This window comes from Talpa occidentalis, unplaced genomic scaffold (genome assembly GCF_014898055.3).
Source record: "Talpa occidentalis isolate TD23 unplaced genomic scaffold, MPIMG_talOcc4v2.1 talOcc4.9, whole genome shotgun sequence".
NCBI classification, from domain to species: Eukaryota; Metazoa; Chordata; class Mammalia; order Eulipotyphla; family Talpidae; genus Talpa; species Talpa occidentalis.
This window is the reverse complement of record NW_023605305.1, coordinates 19,017,231-19,029,137: the sequence shown is the minus strand read 5'-3', so window position 1 is coordinate 19,029,137 and position 11,907 is coordinate 19,017,231. Positions and strand designations below refer to the sequence as shown.

Below are 11,907 nucleotides of genomic sequence, written 5' to 3'. Positions count from 1 at the left end.
TGCCCCTACACCGCCCAGACCCCATTTCCTTCGATTGCGCGCGCGGGGCCGCCGCAAGTGCGTCCCCACCCCCCCACCCCCGTGGTCACGTGAGAGAGGTTCCCTCCGCACTCTCATGGGGGCAGCCATTTTCTTAAAGGCTGCTGAACTCGCGACCGCTTCAAAATACTCAGATGAGAAATCTGTGATGCTTTCGAGTTGTCAACGCCGGGGGTGAGGCAGCATCACTTAAACCTGGAGATGTCTGGCTGCAATGGCCCCCTACTCAAAGAACCTCCAATTTATCTGTTTCTTTAGACCTTAGAATTGATTGAAGAAGCAAGAGCAGAAAATGGGGGCTCGCTTTTTAAAGATGCGTTCCTAGCCGTGAGGCCTAAGAAGGGCGTCTGGGAACAAAGTGTGTCAGCCAGTGTAGCGGCCTGGCCCTTTAAAGGATGTGCGCTAAGGGGCGGGGCCTAGAGCGGAAGTTGTCATCAGGTCTGAGGTCTGGTTGATGAAGGGCGGAAGTAGGGTGTCTGATGCGGCTGTCATGGCGCAGGAAGAGGAGGACGTGCGAGATTATAATTTGACTGAGGAGCAGAAAGCGATCAAGACCAAGTATCCGCCAGTCAATCGGAAGTACGAGTGTGAGTAGGTGGCTCAGTTGTTTTGTTCCCTTTCCTCCTTGGGACTACCGGTCTCGCTTTCCACTTGGCCTCACGAGATGCTGCAGTCTGAGCCCCTGATTTCCTGTGCTTTTCCAGGGAGTGGAAACTGCCAGGTTTGAGAGTCGAGAAAGCTAAACTCTCACATTTTACAGTCTTTTAAAGTTTTTCCACATATGCCTAATAACTTGTGGGGATTTTACCAATGTGTTGATTTTAAATATAGCCGTATTTCAGGGTTGTCTTGTCCCCCCACCTCCAACACCACCCCACCCCCATTTCCAACAAAGGATTGGACTCTGGCTAGGTTAGAGAATTCTGAAAGCTGAGTATGAGTCTCTGAACTGTCCCCACCCTCAAGCCTAATTAGTTCCCTCCCCACTCCCCCCCCTTGAGTCATCTCATTAGCATAGCTCAAGGGTTGTGTGTGGGACTCATGAATAGCAAAAGACACTCTAATCACTCAGGAAATGCCAAGGATTTAAGGAATTGTGCCAGGGCAAAGACCAAATATATATTATACTACAAAAATATTCAGTAAAAAAATAGCAATTAAGATTTAGAGAAAAAGTAGACAATAGTTGAACTTTCTAACTTATTGTGAAGAAAGCGCCATCTGATCAGAAGTCCTCTTTATATTTTTTATGCTTCATGACTGCATCTATGGGGATGACCAAACTAGTGGGTTAATCTACATAAGACAAGCTCCCCACCTCCCCTTAGGAAAATTGGATTTGCCTGAAATAAATAGTGCTGCAGTGAGCATAGGACTACAAATATCCCTTTGAGTCACTGTTTTTGCATTCTTTGGGTAGATACATAAGAGTGAAATTACTGGATCATATAGTAGTTCTATTTTTAATATTCTGAGAAACCTCCATACTGCTTTCCATAAGAGTCAGTCTCCATCCCCACCAGTGGTGTTCCTTTTTCTCCACATCCTCTCTAACACTTGTTGTTTCTGGTCTTTTTTTTTAATATTTATTTATGCATACAAGAACTGGGGTACAGGCCAGAGGTGTGTGGGGGGGTGAGAAGATTCACCAGAGACAGAGTGGGGAGCAGAACAGGCAGATTGACTGAAATACACTGCTGAGGGGAGCAGCAGGCAAGACAGGAGAGGTCTGCTATGCCACGTGGGTTGCTCCCTGGCCTGGGATCAAACTCGTGCTGGGTTGCGAAGCTGCCCGCAGCCTCTGCAGCGCCGGTTCGATCCCCGGCTGCTCCCCGGCCACCAGAGGAGGGTCCCACATGGCGCGCAGACCTCTCCTGCCGCCCGCTGCTCCCCCCAGCAGTGCACTTCGGTCCCTCTGCCTGCTCTTCTCCCAGCTCTGGCTCTGGTGAATTCTCTCACCCTCCTGCGCTTCTGACTGTACCCAGTGCTTGTATAAATAATAAATAAATAAATCTTTAAAAAAAAAGATTTATTTATTTATGCATACAAGAACTGGGATACAGGACAGAGGTGGGGGGTGGTTTGAGAGGATTCACCAGAGACAGAGTGGGGAGCAGAACAGGCAGATTGACTGAAATACACTGCTGAGGGGAGCAGCATGCAAGACAGGAGAGGTCTGCTGTGCCACGTGGGTTGCTCCCTGGCCTGGGATCAAACTCGTGCTGTAGTGGCTGCGGATTGCTTCATAGGTTGCATCTTAACCCCTTGCGCTACCAGGGAGGCCCAAGAATCTTTACATTCTTAAAGATAATTGATTAAAAAAAGAGCTTTTGTTTACATGGATCCTATCTGTCAGTATTAGCCACACTAGAAATTTGCAATAGATCTTTACTGGAATTGGTGTGTAGAGAGAGACAATAAAAGAAAGGCTATTACTGGTAACAGCAAAGCCAGGGACTAAGTGTTTGCACCAAAGCTATGTGGACGCCCTGTCATTGTCTTTTTAGACTTTTTTAAAAGTTGAGTTACAATTTACATATAGTAAAAGTGCTCAGATCTTCAGTGTAAAAGTCCAGTGAGTTATGATAGATGGAATCATGTAACTTACACTTCATGTAAGCAGAGTCACACAATATAGATTCTTTTATGTATAGTTTCACTCAGTATCAAGCTGCTGCTGCTGGGCATTTTATTATTTATTTATTTTTAAAGATTTATTTATTTATACAAGCACTGGGTACAGTCAGAAGCTCGGGAGGGTGAGAGAATTCACCAGAGTCAGAGTGGAGAGCAGAACATCCAGATTGATGAAGTACACTGCTGAGGGGAGCAGCAGGTGGCAGGAGAGGTCTGCGCACAATGTGGGACCCTTCCCAGCAGCCGGGGATCGAACAGGCGCTGTAGAGGCTGCGCGCAGCTTTACAGCCCAGTGCTCAACTGCTGCGCCACCAGGGGAGGCCCCTGCTGCTGGGCATTTTAAAGATTTATTTTTATTTATTTATTTTATATAAGCACTGGGTACAGTCAGAAGTGCGGGAGGGTGAGAGAATTCACCAGAGCCAGAGTGGGGAACAGAACAGGCAGACTGATGAAGTACACTGCTGAGGGGAGCAGCGGGCGGCAGGAGAAGTCTGCGGGCCATGTGGGACCCACCTCCGGTGGCCCGGGGAGCAGCCAGGGATCGAACCGGCGCTGCAGTGGCTGCGGGCAGCTTCGCAACCCAGCGCTCAAACGCTGCGCCACCAGGGAGGCCCTGCTGGGCATTTTAAAGCAGTGAAAAGATTTTCATTCGGTGACTACTGACAGTAAAGGAAAGAGCTGAACTCCATTCTGACTTGTGCAGAGGTGATTGGGTCTTTTAAAGGGAACGTGAAGGTTGGGGATAGCAGGCCTTAGAAGCCTCTCCTGAATTAGAAAAGTGAAGAATTACAAAATTTTAATCACAGTAAATTGGTTTAGGCCAGCTGTGTTTGCTAGTTATCTAAGTTGGGATTCTGTCCTCCCACAGAGAAATTTCAAAGGAATGCTTCTGGGGTCCTTGAGAAAGACTGTCTGATAGAAAAGATACATGTTCACAATTGCAAGCCCTTTTTAGTAAATGTTCTAAGAAAGGGAGGTCAAGAGCCTATCAGATGCAGGCCTGGAACAAACAGTAAATTGGGGGGGGGGTGCCAAGGGAGGGTGCTGTGGCATGGATTCAAGTCTTTTAGTGCAGGAATTTGGATAGGTTTGTAATGTGCCAAGAGTTCTTCAGTTTTCACTTAATGTTTCTGAGATTCATGTTAATGCATATATCAGTAATTTGTACTTTTGTTTTAATTGCTGAGTAATTTTTGTATTGTATTCCTTAATTTATCTGTTCTTATTGGACATTGAGTTTTTAATTTTTAAAAAGATTTATTTTTATTTATTATGCATAGAAGAACTGGGGTGTAGACCAGAGGTGGGGGTCAGGAGTGAGAGGATTCACCAGAGACAGAGTAGGGAGCAGAACAGGCAGATCTATTGAAATACACTGCTGAGGGGAGCAGCAGGTGAGTCAGGAGAGGTCTGCTGCACCATGTGGGTCAGCTCCCTGGCCTGGGATGGAACTCGTGCTGCTGATAGCTTCATTGTGCTGAGACTTAACCCCTTATACCACCAGAGAGGACCGAGGTTTTAATTTTCTGCAATAAATTTACTGTGAACATTCTTAAATGTGTTTTTGTGAACATATGCTTTCATTTTTCTAGGGTTAATTTCTAGGGTCATTTCCTTTTGTTTGTCATCTCTTCTGATCATTGAGCCCCTTAGTGCCTAAAGGTTATTAAGTTCTTGGTAATATTTTAGAATGAATTAGAATGAATTTGAATCTTGAGTGCCACCAGAAGACTGTGTTATAGTGCAGAGTACACTACATAGGAATCAAAAAACCTCTTTTCTAGTCCCGCCTCTGCCTTTAATCAACAATGTAGTCAAAAAAAAACACAATCTCTTTGGAATTTAGGTTTCTTCTTATAAGTAACTATTTAGAAAAGACATTGATTTGTTTTGAGGAATGGCATTTGTTTGAGAAGTTACCATGTATATTGAATACTTTTTAGTTCATGTAGAAGATTCTGGTCCTGCTACCTTCCAGATATTGTCATTTGCTTAAATATAAATTTAGGTTAAAAAGTATTAATAAAGCAATTTTGTTGTATAAATGGATTGCAAAAGATGGGGTCTACCCCACTTTTTTTGTTCTTCAGGGGTGATGATCTTAATAATGGACTAAAGTTATGTTGTGATTTGTGAGTCAAGTTTAATGACTTATAAGAGTTTTCCCCTCTCTCCCTCAGATTTGGATCATACAGCAGATGTCCAGTGAGTATAATTGGAGTTTATCCCTATGTCCTTAAATAGGAAGGCTGATTTTTTTTTTTAAGATTTATTTATTATTTATACAAGCACTGGGTACAGTCAGAAGTGCAGGAGGGTGAGAGAATTCACCAGTGCCAGAGAGCGGGGAGCAGAGCAGGCAGAAGGCCCGAAGTGCACTGCTGAGGGGAGCAGCGGGCGGCAGGAGAGGTCTGCGCGCCATGTGGGACCCTCCTCCAGTGGCCGGGGAACAGGCGGGGATGGAACCAGTGCTGCAGAGGCTGCGGGCAGCTTCGCAACCCAGCGCTCAACCACTGCGCCACCGGGGAGGCCCCGGAAGGCTGATTTTTTTAATGTTGATGTTCCTAGTGTTAATCTTTTATTTTGATTCTTTTAGAACATGAAAAAGATGGCTTAAAAGCATCCAATTTCAGTGCTATTGGTTTTTATCATGTTGATTTTCTTTTGATGTTACAGTCAAGTTTTCTCTCTCGCAGTGGATTCTATTACATAGGACATGAATGTATTTCTTTAGGTTACATGCATGGGGAGATACCCTGGAGGAAGCATTTGAGCAGTGTGCAATGGCCATGTTTGGTTACATGACAGATACAGGCACTGTGGAGCCCCTGCAGACAATGGAAGTAGAAACCCAAGGTAGTCAATCTATTCACAATAAAGAAATTGTCATACAAATGCTCAGTGTTCTACGGAATTATACATTAAGAAAAGCAAAATTGATTATGAGCCTCTTCTTCCTCTTTCAGCTAGCTTAAGAAATTCATTGCACTTTTAAGTACAAATAAGTTTTTCAAGATGGGTTATTAAACAGCTGTTATTGTTCTTCTTGATCCCCTGTAGGAGATGACTTACAGTCTCTTCTGTTTCACTTTTTGGATGAGTGGCTTTATAAGTTCAGTGCTGATGACTTCTTCATACCCCGGGTAAGCAAGGATTTTTTGTTTTATTTTTAATTTTTTTTAAAAGATTTATTTATTTATGCATACAAGAACTGGGGTATAGACCAGAGGTGCGGGAGGATGAGAGGATTCACCAGAGAAAGTGGGGAGCAGAACAGGCAGATCTACTGAAATACACTGTTGAGGGGAGCAGTGGTCGAGTCAGGAGAGGTCTGCTGCACCATGTGGGTCAGCTCCCTGGCCGGGGATTGAACTCATGCTGCAGTGGCTGGTGATAGCTTGATAGCACTGAGGACTTTAACTCTGTGCCACCAGGGAGGCCCCTGGATTCATATTTTAAACCGAATAAGTGATTTAAAATAGAACATGTGATGCAAAACCTAGCTATACAGATGATAGAGATTTGCAGAAACTATAATGACCATAGGCACTTCCTGGTAACTGGAGTTTGCCTATAGACACACGTTTTGTATTTAGATCTCTTATTATATACTTGTCACTAATCACGAGTGTGTGATAGGAAAGCACCTGTTGTCTTCATCCAGTCACTTTTTATGTCTCCCAATTTTGAGCTATATTTGTATCCATCCATATGCTTCTTTTGTCCCAAATGAAATTTAGCAGCTCTGTCATGTTGGCCTAAACTAAGAAATTGCTGGTTTTCCTGAACATGAAAAATAAAAAGCCACATGAAGGTTGTTGCCATCAACTTCTCAAAGGGAACACCTTTCCAACTTCATTGTTATCTTACATGCACAGCTCTCCCCGCTTTCCCCGGGTCATTTGTCTCACAGAGTTCAAGTGTCTATAATATTATATAAAAACAAGCTGAGCGCCTTGTCAGTTATACCTTAGTAAAGCTGAAAAAAAAAAAATAGGCTGAGAGCAATTGGAAATATATGACATCATCCTGATCTTTCAGAGAAATTCTTTTGACTCATGTTTTTGGATTGTACATTTTTCAGGAATGCCTCCCTTAAATGTGTAAGAAAAAATCTACTTCCGTGAAATATATTGTTGACCTGTTAATGAACATTTCATTTTATAAAATATAATTTTTTTTTCCCCCTTTAGGAAGTAAAAGTGCTTAGTATTGATCAAAGGAACTTCAAATTACGGTCAATTGGGTAAGTTTTGAAAATCTTTTAAGTAGTAAGTCATGAACTTAGTGGGCGGGAAGACAAATGGAAATGTTGTTAAGTCACAGGACCAGTTGTATCCCAGAAAGGCCTTGCAGGTTAAGCTTTGTGGGGCACCTACAAGCCAGGCCTCACCTCAGTTTTGGAGAATCAGAAACTCACCAGAACAAAGTTGGTTCTGGTTGTTAATTCTGAGTCCCAGTTTGTTGATTTTTAGTGCACGAAGCACGCGCGCGTGCATGCACACACACACACACTATATATATATATATATATATATATATATATATATATATGTAAAATTGCTGGGTGGCACAGGGGCACAGATACTTGCTTGGTCATGGTGAATGGGGGACACTGACACATGCTTTCTCGTTGATCCTCACATTTCATTCAAGCCAGTTCCATTAACAAATTTTACTTTTTCTTCAAGAGCTCACAAACACGTGTTTAGGATGCTCTGATTGGATTTAGTGTTCCCTGAGTTTCTCTGGTCCCTTAATGATAGCTTTTATCCCCTCTAACATACTCCCATGCCTTTTGGCTTTCTTGTATCTTAACCACATTTATAAGCTTATTTTAAAATACATAAGAAGATAACAAGTGTTAAATCTTGGAAAACTTAATCATGTTTTAATTTTCTGTCTCAAGGTGGGGAGAAGAATTCTCATTGTCTAAGCACCCTCAGGTATGTTTTTAAATCCAGCCATGAAGAACATTTTCATACTTAACCATAAAGCAGTAAATTTCGGCAAGCACTAATAAATTGGTGTAAAGTGGTCAGTTTTTCTCAGACTTCTCTGAGAAAATACATAGGACTTGGTGGATTAGGATTCAGCATTTGGGTTTTAGGGCCAGGTTGATTACAGATTGTGGGACTTAAATTTCACTGCCTTTTCAAGTTGTGATATTCTCCCTTATAATGGAGGTGTTAGACTAACTGTTCTTTAAAGTACCTGCTACCTTCTGTGCTTCTCTGGATTCTGTGTTTGCCAACCTGTATGACTTGACTCAGTACTAGTTAATTGTGGGGAAAGTGTAAGCTGAGAAGCCAGCCTCTGAGGGGAGCAGGTACGGGCTGCTCAGTGTGACAGGAGAGAGGGCCAGAGTGAGTACAGGTTCAGTAGGATGGTAGGTTTGATGGGGGAGATGAGTCGATTCTCACTGGTTGCTTTTACTTTCTTTGGGAAACTTGTTGGTTGATGGTGGGAATGAAGGAGGGATGCTAGAGGGAAGAGGTTAAATAATTGTCTTGGAGAGTGAGAAAGTAAACTTAATGGCAAGTGTAAGATTACTGGTCAGTGCTCAGTACTCTTTTTTTTAAGATTTATTTATTTATGCATACAAGAACTGGGGTACAGGCCAGAGATGTGGCGGTAGAGGGGGGGGCAGGGAGGGGGTGAGAGGATTCACCAGAGACAGCGGAGAACAGAACAGGCAGACTGATGAAATACACTGCTGAGGGGAGCAGCGGGCGAGACAGGAGAGGTCTGCTGTGCCATGTGGGTAGCTCCCTGGCCTGGGTTTGAACTCGTGCTGCAGTGGCTGCGTCAGCTTCATAGGTTGCGACTTAATCTTGTGCCAGCAGGGCACAGTACTCTTTTGATGTGTGGACAGTTAAGGTGATACAGTTAGTATGGTATGTGCTGCTGTAGGCCTATATGACTGAATTTGATTTAGGTTGTGGCTTTGCCAGGTGATTATGGCAGAGGGAAAAAAGCAAAGGTGGTGCCATTCAAATCCTTCTGTGAAGTCTTCAGGTGTCTCTTGTGCCATAGAGCTACCAAATACCAGTTACCGATTTGCTGATATATTTTGTAGTGCACAGAATTGTGGTAGATCCTTTTCGAGAACTGGGAGGAACTAAGAGAACACTTAATCCTGTGGCTCCAACTGAGCAGGGTAGAGGGGAGTGTTGGAAACTTGGCGAGAGAAGAACTCACAAGGCACAGCGAGTGATGGCGGCTGCAGAGAGAATAGGTTGAGTTCCTTGGGCCAGGTTGGACTCAAGAAGTAGAAAAGCTGTGTGTTTTCTGACACATCCCATTTGATAAATGAAAAAACTGACGTTCGGAGGTCAGAGACAGCTTTCATGTCCGGTGGGTACAAAACCATCTCCTGACTCCAGTTCAGTGCTTTCTGCTGTGGACACGGACCTTTCATTTGTGGCCCCTCAGTGCATGATGCTGTCCTAATTCAATAACTAATTGTTTTGTGTGAGTTTTTTGTTTTTCATTTTCTGCCACTTGTTGCTGGAGTTAATAATACTGATTTCAATGTCCTATTTTTTTTTTCTCTTTAGGGTACTGAAGTCAAGGCGATAACATATTCAGCAATGCAGGTCTATAATGAAGAAAAGCCAGAGGTTTTTGTAATCATTGACATTTAAGATACCAGGGAAAAAAAGACTCCTATGAAGAACTGCTTTTTCTCTTCCTTTGGAGAAGATACCATAATATAAATCCTACTGTATCTGTTGAAAACTTGGAGATTTGCAGAACAGAAATCATTTGCTTAAATTGTGACTTTCAGAAAAGGAAAGTCAGGACACAGCCTTGGTGTGTGCTACCCAGATATTCAAACTTTAAAGAATTCTTTCCATGGCAAATATGGTCCTTCATTTATTCTTTCCCTGTTAGAGCAGCAGGCACCTTACACCTTTCCAGTTAGTGCAAACCCGAAGGCCTCCTGGTGTAAGCAGCAGCCTGAAGCTCAAGAATCATTTGAGAAATCCCACACCCAGGATTTTACTTTTCTTCCAAATTAGTTAAGACATTTTTCCTAATGTACATTAAGAGAGCTTGTATTTTAGATTGTGTACTACAGCGCCCACCATCTTGTATTCTAGCTGGTTTTCTTACAAATAATTGTAGTTGGTTAAGAGGGCTTCTCTAGAAAGAGCCCTGAGTTTCTCTCTCATTTTTAAGCACTGATGTACTGACAGTTCTCTCTCAGTGCCCTTTCAAATAATCCTTTCTTCTGACATGTAATTTTATTTTAAAGCCAGGCTATCCAGTCAGGGAGGACAAGGAAGAATTTCCCTCACTCCATTTTTCAAAAAATTATATAAACTATTTCCAAGGAGCCCAGGGAAACAATTTTTAAATGATCTGAACTTTTCAAAGGAGATAGCTTTGAGAAGGAAAATAAAACAAAACTGCTTTAATTTGCAGCATTGTTCTATTCTCTATTGATTGATCTAGAGTTTGCAGTATTATCTATTCATAATTACATAAGAAAAAATTCCACTGGATGGTGCCAAATATCATTGTTAATATGCTGAACTTGACCTAAAAGGAAGAGATTGAACTTCCTATGGGTTTTCTTTGAACACTACATTATTTTTAACAGAAAATAGGGGTATTGAAGACTAGACTAAGAGCCTGTGGTCTGAATAGCAGCACTGAAACATTGTATAGCGATCGAGTTTCCTAACCTTTCTTACCTCAGGTGCATTTTGTATGTTTGAATTGTGGCCCTCCAAGCATAGAATGTCTGGAAGAAGCTCTGCACCTTTTGCTGGAATGGATTTCTAGCTGACATGAGGCTCTTGTTTTCAAGGACGCCTTTGTAGATGCTGAACTACAGGGTTGTTGACTGTGGAAATGAATAATGCACTATCATTCAGGCAGTGTCAGAGTAAGAAGAGCTCTTGGGATATATTAAAGCCGATTTGGGTTCAAACCTGACTGGGAAAAGAAGCATAAGTTAGCCATGTTTCTTACCATATACTGTGTGATGGGGTTCAATATATTATGTAATATAAATTATATTTTTATTCAAAATAAATTTATAATTTATGAAAAAGTTTAAATTTTAGTATGTGTTTTTTAAATATCCCAAAACAAAGATTGAGAAGGAAAGTAGGAATACAAGAATCACATTCGTTCCATCAGCAGAAGCACATGTTTCGTGTATTTTTAGTTTATTTATTGAAATGTCTGCACTGGGCTCTCACCAGACTCTTCTGCTGATCTCAGATATGTCGTGGCCTGGGGAACTGATGATCTCTCATTGCAGAGCTAAATCTCCCACCGATAACACACTGCTTTGTCTTGTCCCTTTTCTGGGCTGCCTTTCTCAATACTGAAAACAGGGGTAGCAGTTTCACTGCCCAGGGAGTCAGGCAGGTAATGAGAACAGGCTGTGGGTGTTTTGCTGAAGGTTTACTCAGTGGCTGCCTCTAAACCCTAGCCCTTCTAGCTTGTGCGACTGCTAGCCCAGTATTGCAGTTTTTATGACATCTCTGAAATTGGAATTTTTATGTGAAAGCCTCTCAGGTTTTAGAAAGAAATAACCACTATAGGTCATCACAGTAAAGTAAAATTGTATGTGGGTTGACTCTGGACCACAGGTTGCTAGTGTACAGCAAGCTATGCTTTTCTCCTGCCTAAATTCACATTTCCAGAAAGCCTCCCTCACCCTTCCAACCTTCAATGATCTCTGAACCATGCCCCTCTAATTAGCTTTAAAGGTGGGCCAGGGGCCTCCCTGGTGGCACAAGGGGTTAAGTGTCAGCAATATGAAGCTACTGGCAGCCACTGCAGCATGAGTTCAATCCCTGGTGGAGCAGTTAAGCCACATGGCACAGCAGACCTCTCCTGACTCACCTGCTCTCCCTTCTCCAGTGTGTTTCACTCCATCCGCCTGTTCTGCTCCCCACTGTCTTTGGTGAATCCTCTCACTCCCTGCATCTCTGGCCTGTACCCCAGTTCTTGTATGCATAAATAAATCTTTATTTATTTATTATTTATTTATTTGTTTATTTATACAAGCACTGGGTAGTCAGAAGTGCGGGAGGGTGAGAGAACTCACCAGAGCCAGAGCGGGGAGCAGAGCAGGCAGAAGGACCGAAGTACACTGCTGAGGGGAGCAGCGGGCGGCAGGAGAGGTCTGTGCGCCATGTGGGACCCTCCTCCGGTGGCCGAGGAGCAGCCGGGGATCCAACCGGCGCCGCAGAGGCTGCGGGG

The 11,907-nt window shown here is 43.0% G+C and overlaps 1 protein-coding gene across 1 annotated transcript; it reads left to right on the top strand.

Annotated features, from left to right (window-relative positions):
- Positions 1–97: 97 nt before the first annotated feature.
- On the top strand, positions 98–10,690 carry ZBTB8OS (zinc finger and BTB domain containing 8 opposite strand). Its single transcript, XM_037498228.2, has 7 exons — positions 98–626; positions 4,860–4,884; positions 5,414–5,535; positions 5,740–5,822; positions 6,873–6,925; positions 7,589–7,625; positions 9,240–10,690. The coding sequence occupies exons 1-7, from the start codon at positions 494–496 to the stop codon at positions 9,324–9,326; spliced, it is 540 nt and encodes a 179-aa protein (XP_037354125.1). The 5' UTR covers positions 98–493; the 3' UTR covers positions 9,327–10,690.
- Positions 10,691–11,907: the final 1,217 nt, after the last annotated feature.